Consider the following 20872-nt stretch of genomic DNA (forward strand, 5'->3'; position numbering starts at 1 on the left):
GATCGAGCGGCGCAGACTGCGGTGTGATTCCCTGTTCTTGTCGAGTGTGCACATACGGGATCTCTACCACTCTTTTAATCTCCTCGTTCACACGTGTGTGTGTCCTCTGAATTAAATATTTTGCTATCCTCCTTTATGTGCCCTGTATGACCGACTGGCGCCCTGCACGCAAATAAGTGTGGACACGTAACTGCGAAATTAGGAATAACGGATAGACTTCACAAACATCTTTTCATTAACAAAAAAGAAAACACGGCTGTACCACTGAGCGTGCTTTTTCATTTTGTTATTTCATTTACTTTAAGTGTGTTTGTCTTCATTCTATAATATTAACGGAACAATATTTCATTATTCTTTTAGAAAGTCACGGTCTCCTCAACCACCTTTGCACCGACAGCATTTTACTCATCTTTTTTGCCACTAGGTTAATGAATTATTCCCTTATTAGACCTTGCACGATAAATTGCTTATTCCTGAACATGCTAAGAAGCACGTTGATAATTTTAAGGTGTATACAACACTACACAGTGAACCACTTTACACCCTTAAGGGGGTTTTGCCGTGTCTATACCTAACACCTGTACACCCTAGGAAAAGGGTGTTTTCACATATTAAAACACCCACATCATATGGTGTTGCCACTGGTCTAACACCCTTATCATGGGGTGTTTTCAATGGCCTAAACACCCTTATTACTGAAAAATGTGAAAAATAAAATCTACCAGTCGGGAACACGCAATTACAGATGACATCAGCATAAAAGGTGCACGCACGCGCCAAACCGCACACACAACAGAGCGTATTGTAAAATACCACATGGACGGAGCGCTCGTGCTACACAGCCTTACACTGGCCATCTGATAGTAGTAGTAGTATATTTTATTTCTTGTAATACAAGAAAAAAGTCACAGATTCGCCGCAACGGCGAAGCAATGAGTGCGATAGCAAAAATTACACCATCTCCCGCTAAAGGGGACCATGAGGCGATGCGAAGCCGGAGCACTTGCACGATCGCGTTCCGTTGGCGCTCGTTGGGCATGCTACCGACCTCGCGTCGTGGAACGCGAAGAGGGACGCTACGCGCTGTATCTTCCATCTAGCCTGGCCGTTAATCCTCACAGGGCGAGCGGGGAACGCGGTCGACAGGCGGGCGAGAGGGGGGCAGCGTAGGAGAGGAGAGAGAGGGGGAGGGGACGCGCATGCGCTCGAGCGCATCGCGGCGTTGCGCAGGAGAGAATTTCGGCATGTCTAGCCCGCGTTTCAGAGGAAGAGTGGAAAGGGGGAGGGGAGAGGGGGAGGGGAGAGGGAAAGTGGAGAGGGAAAGGGGGTGTGTGGAGAGGGTATGCGCATGCGCAGTAAGGGTGGTCACGCCGCACACAACCACCACCGGATTGAGCTCCGCCTTAAGATACTTCGCATCTAATAAATTGTAATGTAACGCGAAGAACGGAAAGCAGCTCGAAATTGCCAGCGCGTCGCTCGAGCCCAAAGGACGCACGAAAAGAACGCACACAGGACGAGCGCGAACTAATGCGTCACAGCTCGACACTTGAAGCGCACTGCTCAAACATAAAGCAGGACGCACGAAACAAACGAACAGGTACACACAAGACGAGCGCGAACTAATTGTCACAGTTGTTACTTTTAACGCGACAGCGTTAGAGAGCTCGTGTCGCAGAAATTCTGGTGTCGGTGTCGGCACCGTTGGTTGTGAGCGAAAAATCGTCCGTGAGCGAAAAATCGAGAAAGAAGCAAATAAAATAAAGAATAAAATCTTCGGTCCCATTGAGGATCGAACCCGGGCCGTTCGCGTGGCAAGCAGGTGTCCTACCACCAAGCCACGATGTTTTTTTTTTTTTCTTTATTACTTACTTTTGCACCTCATACAATAATATTACAGTGCATAAACAGTACATACAGAGGTAATTACCGGAATTGTTACATAGTGACTAGAATTCCTTTAGACGGATAAGTGGCTCAAGATGTTCGAGCCACTCTGGAATTGGGTCTTTAGTTTTACACTCTTCAATAAACTTCGTGATCATTTGGCGGAAATATTCACGAATGGGCAGTGTATTGATATCAGCATGGCGAACTGCCATGTACTTTTTCCAAATACTGTGAAGGCCGAGCAACATAACAGTATCATAAGGTGCTCCATCGTCTTCTTCATTAACTGGTAAAAACCTGATCCCGTAGGCATCAATCGGTAAATCTTTTTTTATAGTTCTCTGCAGAATGTCCCAGAAGAACACCCCTTCCCAACAATCCAGAAAGACATGTTCGATGGTTTCAGGTTTACAACAGAGAAAACAGTGCGTTCCCCACGGTACAAACAGTCCCCTTTCATGCATCCACGTTTTAACTTCTAGGGTCCCTGTATGGAGCTTAAAGAAAAATGATTTTGAACTAGATGGGACAGCCATTTTTTTTACTCGGGCCAGTACATTTTCGCCACGTCCAGCAGGGTACAAACTCCTGTAAAGTGGTACCGGTAAAACAATGTCGAGAAGGTCTCTATACAACCTTTTTCGTTTTACTCCCGCTAGATATTCGCTAGAGAAACGTGTCAATAAAAATTGCATGCACCAACTACTTCTTTTAGATAACCATAAAGCGCCCCATGCACATAGTCCGAGCTGACAACGAGTGAAGGTAAAACTCTTCCAAGCCTCAGCTGAATAACTGCACGTAGAAACGGGTCTCTTGTGTCTCGCAGAAACATAAAACGACTAACGACCTGTCTTAAAAACAAATGTGACAGACTAAGACCACCGAACCGAACACGACGAAAAAGATTAGTGCGACTAGACCGTTCCCACACTGATCCCCATATAAATACTGCAAACACACGGTGCAGCTTTTGCACGTTTATACGCGAGCAATGTAAAACCTGTAATGTGTACCAGAGTTTAGAGACAAAGAAAAGGTTACATATGGTGGCCCGCGTGAAAATAGAAAAGTCCCATCCTCTAACCTTATCCACTTTTTCACGCATTTCAGTGGCTTGCCGCCGCCAGTACGGCTCACTGTCACGATAAAATTCTAGTGGTACACCCAAATATTTCACAGGCTGATTCACCCATGGCATGTTGGCAAAAACGACTGGAGTGGAAGGCCAATCCCCATGCCAACATCCCAAGCACTTTTCCCAGTTTACCGAACTTCCACTAGCCGTACAAAACTGTTTCGCAATATAGACTACTTCGTTAACACTCTCGCAATCTGAACAAAAAACTGCCACATCATCCGCATATGCAAGTAATCGTACTTCATTCTCATGCAGTTTGAATCCGCGGATGGCACTGCTGTTCATCACACTCACACAGAAAGGCTCTAAATACAAACTGAACAACAATGGTGAAAGAGGGCAACCCTGACGCACGGAGCGTTGCAAGTTAATGCGCGCCCCCACCAACTTATTAACAATGAGTTGCGTTGTACAGCCCTTATATGCCATAGCCACTCCCTCTTTGATAATGCAGCCTACGTTTACAAAATCCAAGACACTCATCAGGACATCATGTGACACAAGATCAAAAGCTTTCTCTAAATCCAACTGAAGCATTGCTACACATGTCTCAGTCGCATCGCAGCACTCCAGAACAGATCTGGCCTTATGTATATTGGTCGCAATTGTGCGTCCTTTGATTCCACACGTCTGGTGTGGACCTACTATTTCCTTTATTACACCTTGTAATCGCTTAGCGATCTCGACGTTATAGCTGTACAGGAAACCAAAGTTGAAGGAGAACAAGAGACTGGGAGCATGGTGCGGCCTTTTAGTTCACGGTTCAGTGTTTGTATAAGTCATGCCATTGGTTCCTCAGCCGGTTGTGCTTTATTTGTCCGCCAGATACAGGGGTTGGTCGATGAATCTGTTACATCTAGTTTATCAGGGAGGTTAGTAGTATGTGATTTCAGGCACATTTCTTCTAAATGGCGTGTAATTACTGTGTATGCACCTAATGTTCAATCCCAAAGATGTGATTTCTTCCAATCCCTAGATGGATATTGCGATACCGACAGGCAGCTCGTAATAATGGGAGACTTTAACTGTGTGCTTTCTGCACATGACAAGACCAGCAATGCACCGTATAGGGATCCGAGTACGGTAGCCCTTAGCGATATTATAGACCGATATAGCCTTGAAGATGTGGCCGAATGTCTGGATGCGGGGCAAAACATTCATTTTACGCACTTTCAGAATTCCAGTCACGCTCGTCTGGACAGAGCTTATGTAACGGCGAGTATAATACCAATGTGTAACAAATACGTAGTCGAACCAGTCTTTTTTACGGATCACTGCCTAATCTGCTTTAATATCCGTTGTGGCGGCGCTAGACAAAGTAAGTTTTCCTGGGACCTTTGGAAGCTGAACTCACAGCTACTGGAGGATGACATTTTTAAAGAAAAGGTACTAGAACATGTCGGCAAAATTAACAAAACCAGCGAAATAACGATCGGTGCTCAGTGGGAATATTGTAAAAGTGATATTAAGATGATGGCAATGGAAAGAGCCTGTGCAATTAAACGAGAGAAGAGAAAGGAGGAACAATTGCTAAAACATAATTTTACTGCATTGCTAGAAGAAGAAGCAAAATCACCAGGAACATTCTCGGAAGATATTCGCAAGGCTAGGCATAAGCTGGAAGTTTTTGACATTGAGCGTTATAAAGGGGCTATAATTCGAGCTCGTGCAGAAAAATTGTTGGTTGGTGAAGCACCAACAAAACGGTCACTGGGTGAAGAGAAGAGATATGCCCGCAAAAATACCATAGAGGAAATACATCATAATGGTGTCGTTTACACAGATAATAAGGGAATAGAAAACGTTTTTTCTAACTACTATCGAGATCTGTTTAAGCGATCGGAGGTTGACATAGGAATGTTTAGGGAGAAATTCTTACCTTTGATGTCAAAAGTGCCCGAAAGTCTTGTTGTAGGGTTGGAACTGCCCTTTTCAAATTTGGAAGTTGAAAGAGCTATTGAGCGGCTAAACCCAGGAAAGTCACCTGGACCAGATGGGTTGAGCGCAGCCTTTTACAAAATGTTTAAGTCCGATTTGTCCCCAATTTTGACTTGTCTCTTCAATGAAGCTTACAAGCCACGATGTTAGTTGCAGCTGCCTCAGAAAAAAACACTACATAAATGTCATGTAGTGAAGGAGTCTCCTTAACGCATTTTGTTCGGCAAGTGTCACGGCAAAAACGAGCCCACTCGGTGATTTGTAGGCGCATTGGCGAGACCATCAAACTACGCCGAAAAAGGCCGGGATAGTGCAGCCATCGCCGCTAAAAACACACACAAACTTTCAAACAGCTCTAAAAATGGACAACTATGTCCATCTAGCGGAAAACATATCAAGCCAACGCTGGCTTTCTAGAGGAGGCGTTGATCAAGCAAACAGCAAACGCTAGATAATGTGCTGCCATCTGTGAGGCATTGTGAGAAATATGTCTCGACTCTTTATGGCCTTCGAGATGGCAAGCGCGCGGCGTGCATCTTGGAGGCCATGCGATTCTTGTTCTAGATCGAAAACCTCTACCATTTGCGCGCGCGCGCACATGTGTATCTGTGTGCGTGTGTATGTAACAATACAGATTAATATGTATGCACTTAGTGGTTGAAGTCCGCACTAGGGGCCGGATTTCGCTATCGCGTTCAACTCTTAAAGGCGAAGCTTAAGGGTTCTTCAATTTTTTCTGTTTGAACAGCGCGCTCCTTTCGCAAACGCGGCCGCTGCAGCGAGCGAAGCGAAGTACCCCACCGGCCGCCCCTTCTTTCCTTGAGATAAGCGCATGAAAGCGACGACGCCCTGTAGAGCGAACAGCAACGGCGTTCGCAGGGGCGGGGCGACGATCTTTAAAGCGCGCAACACGCGCGCACGTTGCGCCATCTATGTGGCCACTAAGAAAGCATGCTGAATTACATGGTATATATAAATAGCTCGCCGTTAGCAGGCTGAGAGACGGTGCTGTCGTGGCCTAACGTCTAACGCGGCGGGCTACAAAGCGAGAGGTCGCCCATTCGATTCCGCGCGTCGGAAAGAACTTCTTAATTATTTTTCTTTGTGGCCTTTCTATATATATACATACTTATACATATACGGTGAATGACGGCGACGGGGACGGACATTTTCCAGCCGAGACTGTCCATATAATTGCTATCGCAATAAAAAGGAACTGAGGCAAAATGCGTTTCATACGCCTGACAAAGGCCTCGGTACCTGAAGTTCGCAACGCATACACATTCCTTGTACATATGCACAATCGAAAGAAGTTTTGACGCATCATAAAACCACATGGGCGCTAAAAAAGGAGTACTGCACTCAACACAACCAACACATGGCACTCTTAAGATACTGCAGATACACAAGTCTTACACACATAAAAAAGGAAAAAAAAACAGAAAACTCGATGCACCGTGTAACCACATGACCAATAATAATAATAATAATAATAATAATAATAATAATAATAATAATAATAATAATAATAATAATAATAATAATAATAATAATAATAATAATAATAATAATAATTATAATAATAATAATAATAAAGTATTTATCTGTTAGAAAAGGATCAATCACACACTTTACGTACACAAGCAAAAAATTTCATGCCACGATGCCACTACAAGTTCTGAGCAATATTGCCTAGTGGTGATAAGTTATTTCATTTTTCAATATAATTTCTTTAACTTGTTTTTTAAATGCCGCTAGAGAAACGTCAAACTGTAAGCTATTATCCTATTCATTATCTATTCGCATTGATTGGTATTTCATAGTTTGTTTTCCATAATTTGTCCTAGTCCTGGTTAAACGCTGTAAATTTCTTCTAGCAGCATAACGTTGGTGATTTTCTTCTGGTTTATACCACTTATTTTTGTGTACCTCTTGTAGTAGTTTAAAATAGTATATTTGGTTTGCCCTTAACATTTCGTGCTTATAAAAGAGCACTGAAGTGCGCAAACAGTCTATTCTACCATTGTAATTTTCATAACTACGAAGTATTTTCTTTTGTAGCATAATAAGTTTGTTGTAACTTTTTTTGTTGTCGTCCGCCATACTAGTACGCCGTAAGAAAGTCTCGAATAGAAGAGCGCATTGTACAAATTTTTCTTTAGCCAAAGAGGAATAAGTCATCCAATTCTGTGCAGGCATCCTACTGTTCGCGCAAGTTGCTTACCTAAACCATTAATGTGGACATTCCACGTCAAGTCTTCACTGAACCATACCCCGAGAAATTTTCGGTGTTTTTCCCGCTTTATAGTGTCACCGTCAAAGCTTATCTTTAAGTCATATTTTACATGTTTATTTAATGGGCGGAATATAATATATGTCGTCTTCTTGGAATTTAACTGCAGCTTGTTTTGTTTAAGAAAGTTTGAGAGGGATGTCATATACTCGTTTACATTTTTTTCTAGCGTTTCTAAGCGTCCTGATGTAAAAAATAGGTTTGAGTCGTCTGCATACATAATAAACTGTGGGGAGGTTGGTATGCATGCACTATCATTTACATAAAGCAAAAAAAAAGTAAAGGGCCCAATATACAGGGTGTTTCAAGAAATGTGTCCAACCTTCGCAAAAAATCAGGAAAATGCGATATTTGCTCGGGGCTTTCACAATTGCTTTTTCTGTAGCGGCAGGAATCTTAAGGTAGTTAAGGGCATCATTTAGGGCAGTAATTAAGAAAGTTACATTAATTAACTTTTTAATTAGTGGAGTTAGGTGATTGTGCCAAATGGGAGAATTGAAGTTCTTCATGCGAGGAACCCGTCCGAGCTTTGAGATTTCGAAAAAGCGTTCTCTAGTAATTGTTGTGGCGTAATGAAATTCAACGAAATGCAACGGCTTTCAACAGCGAAAGCCATCGAATTCGGTTGAATTTCATTACTTTGTAATTATTACTAGAGGCCGCTTTTTCGAAATCTCAATGTTGGGATGGGTTTCTAGCACGAAGAACTTCAATTCCCCAATTTGACACAATCACCTAACTCCACTAATTAAAAAGTTAATTAATTTAATTTTCTTAATTACTGTCTCAAGTCATGTCTCTAACCATCTTCAGATGCCTAGCGCTGCAGAAAAAGTAATTCACTCATTTTGGACGTCTCGGAAGAATATGGCAGTTGCGTTCTTCCATGTTTCTGTTTAGGTTTCGCCATTGAATTTGGTTGAACTTCATTACTTCGTAATTATTACTAGATGCCACTTTTTCGAAATCTCAAAGTAGGGTTGGGTTTGTGGCATGAAGAACTTCAATTCTCCCATTTGACACAACCACCTAACTCCACTAAATAAAAAGTTAATTAATTTAACTTTTTTAATTACAGCCTCAAATAATTTCTTTAACCATCTTAAAATCCCTGCCACTACAGAAAAACCGATTCTGAAGGCAGCAATCAAATATCGCATTTTCCTGATTTTTTGAGAAGGTTGGACACATTTCTTGAAACACCCTGTATAACTCTGCGGAACCCCTTGGGTTCCTTGCAAATAACTTGACCTAGCTGTTTTCATTTGTACTAGTTGGTGCCGGTGATGTAAAGAGTTTTGCAAAAGCTTAAGGGCCATCCCGCGTATGCCGCACCGTGACAGTTTCCGTAATAATATGTCATAATGTATCGACTCAAAAGCCTTTTTTAAGTCCAAGAATAAACCAAGCGTAAATTTCTTATTTTCCATGTTTGCAATTATCTGATCTTTAACAATCGTTAATGCTTGCTGAGTATGTTTATTTTTCTGAAAGCCATATTGATCTGTTGTGATAATGTGATACTTGTTAAAAAAGGATAACAACCTGTCGCGAATAACGCCCTTAAAAACCTTAGATAATGTCGTAAGTAATGATACTGGTCTATAATTTGACATGTTGTTTCTGCCACCGCCTTTATAAATTGGGGTTACCTTTGCAACCTTTAACTGTGCTGGAAACACGCCTGTTGTCAGCACAAGATTTGCTATGTAAGCAAGCACCTCAGTTATTAGTGGACCTATCAGCTTTAGTTCAGCTGCGGTGATGTCATCTGTACCTGGCGCAACATTGATTTTAAGTTTATTTATTAGGTTAGATATCTCAGCACTGTCATTGGGAAGCATAAATATGGAATTCTGCATCGCTGCCGTGTCTTCGAAACAAGAGTCGTGTTCGCTTTCAGAGCAACTATAGTGTACGCGCCCGCATTGACGAAATGACGATTCATGGCATTGGCTAGAGCCTCGCCGCGCAGCACCACGCCTCCTTCCTGTATTTCTGTGATATCTTGCCTTCTTTTTTCCAGTAAGGGCATCGACAATTTCCCAGACCTTTCTTGGGTTATCATATATGTTCTCAAACTTTTTCTGGTAATATTCTCGCTTAGCTTTCTTTAAAGGGGCCATGACACCCAATGTTCGACCATAATCTGTGTTATGTGGATTAATCCTTGTGCATTCAGAAATAAGCTGGCGAAATTTTAGCGCATTTGGTCGAGCACCTAATCGAATATTTTTATAATCGAATATTTTTATAAGCACGCGAGCAGCCCGAGAGTCAGGCAACACTGGTGCACTCGCGAGTCGTGACGTAACAAGCAGCTAGCTGTGCAAGCGTCTGCATTGAGGCGAACGATATTGTTCCGTGGTCAGCTGCACGTGATATCGAGATATTTTAGCTTTCTTCAGCTTGGCACTGAAATTGAACGATTTGCAGCGACTGAAACTTTGGACGACGGCTCCATTCCGTGCTGCACATGACGTCACACGCGCCATCGCAAAATGGCGGTCGCCGGCGGTGGGCGGGGATTACAGCCGGCGACTTCTAGGGCTTGTTTTGCACTGAAATATTCTTTTACGGCCCACTTTTGAAATATATGTAGGTAAATAGTCCCTCTACTCCTAGTTTTCGCTGAAAACCACAGATCTTTGGGCGACCGCGTCATGGCTCCTTTAAGTCTGATGTAAGTGCGTTGAGGTATTTTTTGTACTCTGTGAATGCTTCGGGATCTCTTAAGCGCAATTTTTTTTAAAAAAGGTCATTTGTCATTTGAGTACGCTTGTAAACCCTAGCAAAAATGCCAATAGGATTTCCTATTGGTCCAATAGGAAATCACTATTGGTTTTATAGGACATCTATTGGAGCTGTATTGGTTGTATAAGACTTCTATGGGTACCAATAGACACCAACAGCCACCACCTATTGGTGTCTTATTAGACCAATAGAAGTTGTATTGGTCAAATAGGGGCTGCCTTTTGGTGTCTTATCGGACCAATAGGAGTTGTATTGGTCAAATCGGTGCTGCCTATCGGTGACTTATTGGGCCAATAGGAGTTGTATTGGTCAAATAAGTACTCCTATTGGTTTCTTAATGTACTAACAGAAGATGTATAAGGCCAACAGGAGTTTTATTGTTCAAACAGCTACCGCCTATTGGTAGCTGTTTATAACATCTTATGACTGATTGAGCGCGTCGGACCCGATCCCGATCAAATTTCTTGATCATGATTGGCTATATCATACGCAAGCTGCAGACGGGATCAATTCACTTTTGATAAGTCTGATCCCGATTGAGCTAACTGCACACCGTGAGACACCGTGTGCAGTTAGCAACTCACGCGACTAAAAGAGTTATATAAAAAGGCTGCGTGTCGACCACGGCGGTACGGTGTCTCCGTACATGCCGTGCGGTAAACGGGCACTATAGTAAAACACGCTAAAGAAGAACTTGCGAAGGAATCGACAACACAGACACCACAGAATAATAATAAAGAAACCGCCGTGAGATCACAACCGGCATAGAACCAGCCAGGTGACGAACAAAAAAAAATGAACAAAAAAAAAAAAGTGAGACGGTGAGCGGCGTGGTGACGCTGCATGTGTGAACATTTTTTTTTACACGTTCCTTGGTTAAGCAGGCTAAGCCATGTGCTAAGCTTTAAGATAAGCTTTGGATAATTTGTAAAGTTTATAACTATTTATGCTAAGCAATATAAGTAGTGCTGTAAAGATACAGGAGAAAGAATTGTGGATCTGCAAACGCGACCGACCGTGCGTTTGGCGCGCCATCCGCGCTCGGCCGATACGAAGACAAGCCCAGCCTGCGGCCAAGCTAAGCCAAAACGTTGTGTCTGTCGCCATAGCGCGCGCTTTGTGTGATCTCGATGCTTCACGTAAGCCTGCTTACACGATGTTTGCTTTAGTGTGCTTCCGCGACGATAACGTGAAGACTGTGTTCAGCGTGCACCAGATGGAGACGTTCTGAGCCATAAATGTCTTGGATTTCGACCGATTTCGACCGATTTGGACTCTACAAAGCGGCACCAAGAATAATGGCAAGACGAGCAACAAGGCTCATGTGCTCCGATTGTTTGGTGAGTTGAGTGGGCATGGTAGTTACTCCTATTTAGTATTTATTTGATATCACCTTTTTTTTGTATTCAAACTTGGGACGAAGCTGAAAGGTCGGGAAAACAAGTCCCTCGTCCTTTGTCTCCGGTATTTGATGACAGCGAGACCAGCAACGCCTCGATTGCAAGTCCACACGCTCTCAGAAGTTGAATGATTGAGCGCATATATTATTGCAGTTTGTTTTTGTGTTTGTCAGTATGCACAAAAAAACGTAGCGTAGATTAGAGGTAAAGGACAGGCGCCCTGCTCGTGAGTGTAGTTGGAGTCTCGCAAGCCCTTTGTAAGTATTTACAACGTGCGTGTTAAGCCGAAAACGCGTTTATCGCCTCATAGTAAAACGCTCTAGTCGATGCTGTTTGTGTGTTGTAGTGCGCGCCAATCGGCTTATCATACTTGTTCGACATAATGTCACAAGAACCACAGAAGGCCACATGATAATTCATTATACAAAATGTGCATAGCATATGTACTGCACTGGTGCGATTTTTTATTTCATATTTTTTTATTTTTACATACTGCAGCCCAATTAGGGCTATCGCAGGAGTGGGTTTATTAATGTTGTTGGCTTAATTGCATAAGCACGTAACATGCAGCACGTGTGTTATATCCAACTCATTGCAGCCTGACTGCTGTGTTGGGCTTGCAACGATATGGAATCTAGGCTGCCTTTACTACTGTCTTACATATTACCGTTGCCTCATCGTGAATCTACCCTAGCTTAATTTATTTCATGCCATCTTTAAGTTGAGATTTAGTGGCATGCTCTAGTATGATAGTCGCACCACCACCGTGAAAAAGAGCACGTCACAGATAGTAAGTGATTATTGAGTTTGCTGTAATTTAAGGACGAGTTTGCAGTTCATTCTTGGGTACAGCTCAAAAAACACAGGACGCAAGCGTGTAAACGGGATAAGGTGCTGCTTAATTTTTAAAAAAAATTTGCCCCTTTCTTTTCCTTCCTTTTTTGCCGCAAAATTTTGCCGATATACTGTTTTCTTCCACGCAATGAGCCACAGTTGGGTGTGTAATATTTCACTCAGTTTTTTGCTATAGTTCAGCTCCTGCAACATTGTGAACATGTGCAGTGAATTAAGGTCTAGATAATTTCTCACTGTGCCGTCTACTTTCTATACATTGCTTTGAAGGTAAACTTTAATTAAACATGTGTTACTGTTTTCTGATTTCATGGCTCTGTTTATTTACAGAATTTTTCAGGCACTTCCTCGAGTGCGGATGAGGCCCGCAAGATCGCCAACATCATCAAGGGCCAGAAGAAGCACTTGTAGTTTTGACTATGAGAATATATTTGAACATATGTCTCATTCATCCACTGTGATTATCATTGCAGGGGCGCTGCCACAGTGTGGGCCTTCTGCATGACGACAAGACACCCATAAAACACTTGCGCAAGACTAATTCTAATGGGGCTGAGAAGTGGGCAAATACAAAACTAATACAATGCCAGCAGGCAAATACAGAACCAATAGGCCAATATAATTCCAATTGGCTAATAGAGAACCAATACACCAATATAGGTCCAGTAGGCTGATATAGAACCAATAGACCAATAGCCAAATACAGTTCCAATAGACCTATAGAACCAATAGACCAATAGGTGTCAATAACCCAATAGGCTATTGGTTTTTTATTGGGGAATTTTTGCTAGGGAAGTGTGCTGTTTATCCAAGGTTTCCGGCAATTTTTTTTCTTTCGGAAGGACGCCTGTTCTCTAGGAAATGCCTTGTCGTAACTGTGACGCAGTATATTCAGAAACCCATTGCAGGCCTCGTCAGCATCTTTTATCTTGTATATTTCACTCCAATCTAGTGATTTAACCAGCTGAAAAAATAAGTTTTTACTATCGTCATTTCTGTTGCGCCGGACGAAGGTTTCCTTCTCTTGCTTTTGGCGTTTCGATGGTATGGGTATAAAACAAAACACTATATATATACAGCCATAGTACCTTAAGCCGCCGTTCAGTGCCGGTGGAGATATTGCTGTTCCGTATAAACGAACATTAAACATTAAGAGAATAGGCGTAAATTTATGGTACGCTTGTAGATAGCCCTAAAAGAGACATATCTTTTAATCTAAACTCGCCTAAGATCCAACGACATTTTAATCAGCGAGTCCCAGTTATTATCTGGCACGCTGTGGTATGGGCCATGGGTGTTTCGATAACCCATAACACCCTTAACGCCTAAAGGGTGTTAAGTTAGAGCATTACCCCTTAAAGGCTATTTTGGGGAATTAAAACACACTTACACCCTAACTTCTGCAAATTTTGGTTAGGCAAAAGGGTTATATTCTTGCTTGAAACCCCCTTAAGGGTGCAAAGTGGTTTACAGTGTACGTGGAATATAACGCGGGTTTTTCATTCAGGATCGATGCCAGCTACACGTCGCTGCTGTGGTCACTGTTCGGGGTGATTCCCATCAAGGACATCAGCGCGCGCAAGGACCAGCCCTTCACCAAGTGGGTGGGCCATGCCCTGCTGGGCGCCTACATGATCATGGCCATGACCGTCATGATCAACATGCTCATCGCCATGATGAGTCGATCATTCCAGGACATCGAGGTACGTGCGCTGCCAATCCCTACAAGAGCGTGAAAAACTGTTCGTTGATCTCCCTGGTAAAAGCCGCGCAAAAAGACGGCAGCACGAGAGGAAGAACAGACGCAGGACAGGCGCTCAACTGTCGGGTTTATTACGCAGAAGGGACTAGTAGTCCGACTCACATTACGGATATTGGTCACATTTTTTATGAGGCTCATTTCGCAGTCATGGAGATGTATTCGGCGAAAATTTTGATTTATTCATTGACTAATTAATCAATTAATTAATTGATTGATTAATTATTTAATTAATTACTTTATTTATTTATTTATTTATTTATTTATTTATTTATTTATTTATTTATTTATTTATGTACCCCCAGGGTCAATAGACATTACGGAGGGGAGTGGTTATACGTACAAGAGAAGTGGTCAATCCTGTTTATACACGAATAGCTTAGCATTAAAGATAGCACAATTTATTTATTTATTTATTTGATTCGCATACATACAAGCACAAGGACACAGAGAAAAGCACAATATACACACATTATTAATACACAATATAACACAATAAGTAAGCCAATAATGTTTCCAATGACATTTGAAGAAGAGCAATAAAAAAATAATGAAATCAAGAGTGACTCAATAAAGCAGTGAAAAGTGAAATAAGTGAAATAACACCGTACACAATGTAAAAAGAACATATATCTGTTACACTGTGTACACTAAATGCGGCAAAAAAGAGTTATAATGTTATGGTAAAGCACGCACGAACAATTCACAGTCTTTAATTTGAGCCGTTAGTGCGGGAAGGCAATTCCACTCTTTCGCTGTACGCGGTATGAATGAGTGAAGGTATTCTACATGATGTTTATGGGAATGTGGTCTAGCCTATCAGAAACATATTGGGCAAGAGAAATTAGTCAAATGTGAAGAGCGTCTATGATTTCACGTGATCTTTGATCGACGTGCCTGAAGATGGCGCGTGCTATGAAACAAAGGTGTACAACGAGCGACAATGAGATGACAAATGCGAAGTACTACAGGTGTGCCCTTCAATGTGTTTTTTTGCGCCTCACGATAGAGAGCAGCTGAAACACTTAAAAAAAAGACTTCTGGGTGGTTAAACACAGTTTGATCCCTGTCGAGTCTGAAAACCGATGTGAGCGTTCTCAAAAGTGAACGCAATCGTTTTTTGGCAAAAACAACAACAACAAAAACGGTGCAGCGGCAGGGCTTCTTGAAATGCTGAGCGAACGCGGCGACGTCATCTTTGGTATGTCGCGTCATCTGCAACAGTCGCTCTGTAAGAACATAACCTCTGCGATTAGCTCCAGCAACGCGCAGAGCCGGAGCTAGTCACGGAGGCCACGGTTGAAGATACGAAGGACGTTTGATCACATTGTACTCGGCTGTTTTCTCGTGATGGCAGATATTGTAATCCAGCTGCTGAACTAACAATAATAATTGTTGGGGTTTAACGAACCACGGTATGATTATGAGGGACGCTGTGGTGGAGGGCTCCGGAAATTTCGACCACCTGAGGCTTTTTAACGTGCACCTAAATCTAAGTACGGGCCTCAAGCATTTTCGCACGTTGCCAGAAGGCTCCTGCGCGCCGCGATAATCTCAACTGGGCTGTTTTCAATATGCGTGACCCCCAAAAATATACGGTCGAGTCTGTGACGTCAGCTTTCGTACTCCCGTTCAATAGCTCAGAAATAAGATGATCCTTCCCTCCGTTGAAAATACCCTCCAAGGATGGGGTGAATGTCTTCACGCGAAAAGAAAGGCCGAATTCTTGGGACGCCCCGCCTGTGTGTGTGCGTGTGTTTGTGGCTGCTGCGTGTGAGGCCCCTCTCTGGCTACCACGAAAAAGCGAGGGGTGTGCGGCGACAGACAAAAGAAAGGAGAAGAACAGACAGCACGTGCGATACGAGCGAACTGAGCACACTTGCGTGGGCGAAGCCTTTGCAATCAGACGTATAGTTTTCCATAAGTGTGGTTAGGTGAGCTAGTAGGCATGAATACATCGCAAAGACAGCGCAAATACGACACGAAGCACACGCAGAGGAATGACAAGAACACAGTTTTGTACGTGCTGCATATTTGTGTCTGTCATTGCTAATTAAATCAACGAAATTAACAATGAAACAGAATTAAGCTGTAGACCTCCGCGTCAATTAGATGCAGATTGATCGAATGTCTTTCGTGCTGGCTTCCCTTCATTTCTGCGTCTTCAGCATTCTACCCGCGAAAAACAACGGCCTGGCAAGCGTGCGTGTAACGAAAGTAGCTCATCACGTTCAGTCGCGCTTGTTCTACTATGAACTTGCTATAATTGCTACATAAGATTAGGCTACAAGGGGAAATTTGGCAGGATACGCTCGCTCCCACACGGCTTAGCATGTTATGCGTCGCACGGTTTAGCTCGAGGACGCGGGTTCGATTTCCACCTGCGACAGGTGCATTTCTATGGCAGCGAAATTCAGGTACACCCGAGTGTATATTTCCGCGCACTCCAAGTGTTAAGGAGTCCCTGATTACGGCGCTCTGCATAATTGCACCAAACTCGCTCCAAGGAGACGCGGACGCTTGCGAATTCTTCACTCGGAGTCGTCTGTGAATTGGTTTCAATAAGCGACAAAGCCAAACAATATCTGCTGCGTTGCTGACTGCTGGAACACACCGCGGGATTTTGCAGATTTCAGCCAGAAACAACGAAGCGAATCGGTATGAACTTTTGCTGAGTGTAAGGCGTGCTGTAACAAAAAAAAAAGGTTGACATAGAGATTGCAAGGCGCGACAGACGTTTTTTTGCTGGGGAGCACCCGAAGGCCCTAGGGGCCAAACGAATCAAGAACATGGGTGCCGTGGTTGTGGTCTTCGACGGCTATAAGGTGCCAAACTACGTCTCGTACGGCGCTACGCTCGTCAGGTGTACCTTGTATTGAAAGCAAGCAGAGGTGTGCTACGCCTCTGGCTGCCTTGGGCATCGAGCAGACGTCTGCCCTTGTCCAGACGAAGCCGTGTGCAGAGGATGCGGCATCGGCAACCCGAACGAACAACACAAGTGCGACCCCAAGTGCAGACTGTGCGGCGGTCGGCACCTCACCGCCGCCAAGGAGTGCAAGGAGAGGTACCAGACACCGTACCTTGTCAGACGCAGACGCGGAGAGCGATCCCGTGACAACAGAAGCAAGTCTCCGGCCTTCGCCAAGGATGACTGACAGTTCCCGGCCCACGGCGGTCGCTCCGCGTCCTGCGGAAGCTCCAGATCCAGGAGTCCCTCTCTGCCGTCTACCTCCGGGCCTTCCGAACGCCGTTCTAGGCCTAGAAGGAGATCCAAGTCCAGGGGCAAGTCCGGATCCAGGGGAAAGTCCAGGAGCCGTTCCCGGAGCCGCTCCGTCTCCAAGACCCTATCCGGTTCCAGCATCGGCTAGCAGAAGAAGAGGAAGTCGAACCTAACCTGGGCCGATAAGCTCCTTGGCGGCTGCTAAGCGGGACCCTCTCGGGCCCCAGGCGACCCGCTCCCAGAGAAAGCTAGGGACGTCGAGGTAACGCGCCTTCAGAAGGAAAACGCGGAATTAAAGGAAGTTATCAAAAAGATGGCTAGCCAAATGACAGAGATTAAGAAATTGGTTATCACTCAGTGTTCTTCGAGGAAAGCGTCGGCGCCCACCACCACCGAAGTACCGATTCCGGCTAGCGACTCAGCCGGGGCCCCCAAGCGCAGGGCACTTTCCAGTAAGGAAGAATCAGGCTCGGAAATAATGAGATAAAGGGCATGTTGGCCACACTCAATACAAGTGTGCAGCAGTTACCGCAAAGTTTAGCAGAAGTGCAAGTCGCCCTAGGGGACCCTAAGAGAGGCCTAGGTACGCTGGCCGATCGCATGGAAACCCTCGAGCGTCTGGTAATCATAAGTGATACGTCCGCAACTCCAATGCAGGTCGTTATTCCGGACGCGTCGGGGAATAGAATCAGGTCTACGAGCACATCAGCGCATCAGAGTGGGGGGCACTTTTTACGTGCGGCTTCGCTTACAGTGGGCAGTACAGAAAATCTGCCTAATCATGGATAGTTCCAAAGAAAAGTTCAGAATTTGGCAGTGGAACTGCAGGGGGTACTCCAGCAAGAGGGCTCCGTTGCAGTAATACTTTAAATCGCTGGCTAACAAACCACAGGTAATAACATTGCAGGAAACCCATGTTTCTGCCGCATCCCTTTCCGGTTATCGGGCTGTCTCCGGGCAGCCCGGTGGTCGGGGAGTATGCACGTTAGTTGATAAGAAGCATACGCACTTGTCTCACGATCTGAAGCTGGCGAGTTGCACGGCCGAATATCTCATGTTGGAAGTTCTGCCGAACACGCGACAACGCAACCAGCGAAGAAACAGTGTGTTTATACTCAATATTTACAGTAATCCCAGGGACTCTCGACAGCAGTTCAAGACGATACTCAAGAAATCCGTCGACATGGCCGACACCCATCCCCTTGTCGTCGTCGGAAACTTCAATGCCCCGTACGGACTATGGGGCTACGTCTACGACACGAGCAAGGGCCGGGGTCTGTGGCAGAACGCCAACGAAATGCACCCCACGCTCATCACGGACAAGGCGTTCCCGACCCGAAACGGCAACTCAGTGACCAGGGACACCACCCCCGATCTGGCGTTCGTGAAGAACGTTGACGGAGCCGAGTGGAGTAACACCGCAATGGATTTTGGTAGCGACCATTACGTGCTCGAGACTCGCTTCGACGTCGCCCGAAGTAAAACCAGAGAGTTCACCGTCACAGATTGGGATCATTTTCGCAAGCACCGCGACAACGAAAGTGCACGCGCTCCCAGAGACCTGGAAGACTGGTGCGAGGGAATCAAGAGTGACGCGGAGAGGTCCACCAAGAAGATCGTCACCGACCTGGAGGTAGAGATGATGGATAGTAGGCTAGCCCATCTGATTGAGGCCAAGCAGGCGCAGCTCCTCCGATGGAAGGGACAAAGGTTCAACCGAAGACTGCGGAAAAAGATCTCGGAGCTCAACAAGGCCATCGAAGATCACTGTCGGACCCTGTGCAAGCAGCAATGGGACGAGGTCTGCGACTCGATCGACGGCCAGATGCGCAACGGCAAAGCCTGGGGCTTGCTCAAACATCTCCTCGATGAGGGCGGCACGAGATCCAATCAGAGACACACGCTCGCCAGAGTCCTGCACGAAGCTACCAGATCCTGTTCCAGGGACGAGCTGGTTGCCAAGCTCATGGAGAAGTATCTGCCCGTAAAGCACGGCGATGAGGAGGTCCAATTTCTCGAGTACCTCGGCCCGGCCCATCCGGAGCTGGACGAAGATGTCATCGTGGCGGAAGTCAGGCAAGCCATTTTTGCACTCAACAGCAAGTCGGCGCCGGGTCCCGACGGCATCACCAATAAAATGCTGCGGAATCTCGACGACCGTTCGATCGAATACCTCACTGAGAAGATCAACAAGACGTGGAGAAACTGCAGTGTCCCAGAAAAATGGAAGGCCGCCAACACCGTCCTGATCCCCAAACCAGGCAAGGCTCCGAATGTTGATAACCTCCGACCCATCTCTGTCACGTCTTCCGTCGGCAAAGTGGCGGAGCACGTCGTCCTCAACACACTAAGCAGATATCTCGAAGACAACAACGTTTATACCCACAACATGATTGGCTTCCGAGCCGGCCTGTTGACGCAGGATGCCATGAAGATGATCAAACATCAGATCATCGACCACAATACCAGGGACACCAGGGCCTTGCTCGAACTCGACCTCGAGAAGGCGTTTGACAACGCTCTCCATGCATACATCCTGGCTTCTGTGGCGGACCTCGAGCTGGACCCCAGACTGTATAACTACGTCCGTTCGTTCCTGACTGGAAGGAAAGCGAAGCTGCGATTTGGCGACTTCGTCTCCGACGAAGTGTTCCTGGGCCCACGGGGTACGCCGCAAGGCTCTGTCGTTTCGTCCACTCTCTTCAACATCTGCATGGTCGGACTCTCGAGGAAGCTGGCCCAAGTCGAAGGTATCAAACACACCATCTACGCCGATGACATCACGATCTGGTCCACTGGCGGTAGTGAAGGGCAAGTAGAAAGTGCCATGCAAGAGGCCGTAGACGTCACGGAACAGTACCTGCTACCCACCGGACTAAGGTGCTCCCCGACCGAATCCGAGCTCATGATTTACAGAGAAGAAAAAAGGGCAGACCCAAGGGCTGGAAGCTGGTCTCCGAAAGTGACATTCACCTGTTCACTCGGAGCGGCGACCCGATACCCAGGGTCGACACCATCAGAGTCCTGGGTATGTTCATCGAATCGCGTGGCGGCAACGGCACTGCGTTGCGCAAGATCATCGCAAAAACTGATAACGCTTTTCGCCTCGTTCGAAGGGTCACGAACAGACGTCGAGGCCTCAAGGAGGACAACCTGCTTCGACTCATCAACGCCTTTGTGCTGTGTCACTTCACCTACACGGTGGTCATGCACAACTGGCTCAGAGCAGAGCGGGACAAGCTGAATGTCCTTACAAGAAAAATCGTCAAGCGAGCACTCGGACTGCCCGTCAGAACGCACACCGAGGACCTCCTCCGGCTCGGCATACACAACACCATGGAGGAAATTGCCGAGGCTCAGGAACGGGCCCAGCTAACTCGGCTGTCCACCACACCTGCCGGTAGGCAGATTCTAGAGGAGATCGGACTCGTTCCCACCAAGAACTTGGCTAGCAACACCCAAATCCCCAGAGAAATAAGGGAGAAGCTCGTCGTCGCTCCGCTGACCCGCAATGTCCATCCTGTGCACAACGCACGTCGTCGCAAGGCAAGAGCGTAAAAGATACTACAGCAAATCGCCAAAGACAAGACTGAAGCAAGCTTCGTGGACGCCTCCGCGTACCGAG

At 45.4% G+C, this 20872-nt stretch overlaps 1 protein-coding gene across 1 annotated transcript in view; it reads left to right on the forward strand.

The window, feature by feature from the left end:
- LOC119381054 (transient-receptor-potential-like protein) overlaps positions 1 to 20872 on the forward strand; it is a 182341-nt gene that overhangs the window by 86507 nt on the left and 74962 nt on the right. Inside the window, exon 6 of the mRNA XM_049412203.1 lies at positions 13776 to 13971. Within this exon, the coding sequence (XP_049268160.1) occupies positions 13776 to 13971 (196 nt within the window). The remainder of the gene's footprint in view (positions 1 to 13775; positions 13972 to 20872) is intronic.

Source organism: Rhipicephalus sanguineus, chromosome 2 (assembly GCF_013339695.2).
Source record: "Rhipicephalus sanguineus isolate Rsan-2018 chromosome 2, BIME_Rsan_1.4, whole genome shotgun sequence".
NCBI classification, from domain to species: Eukaryota; Metazoa; Arthropoda; class Arachnida; order Ixodida; family Ixodidae; genus Rhipicephalus; species Rhipicephalus sanguineus.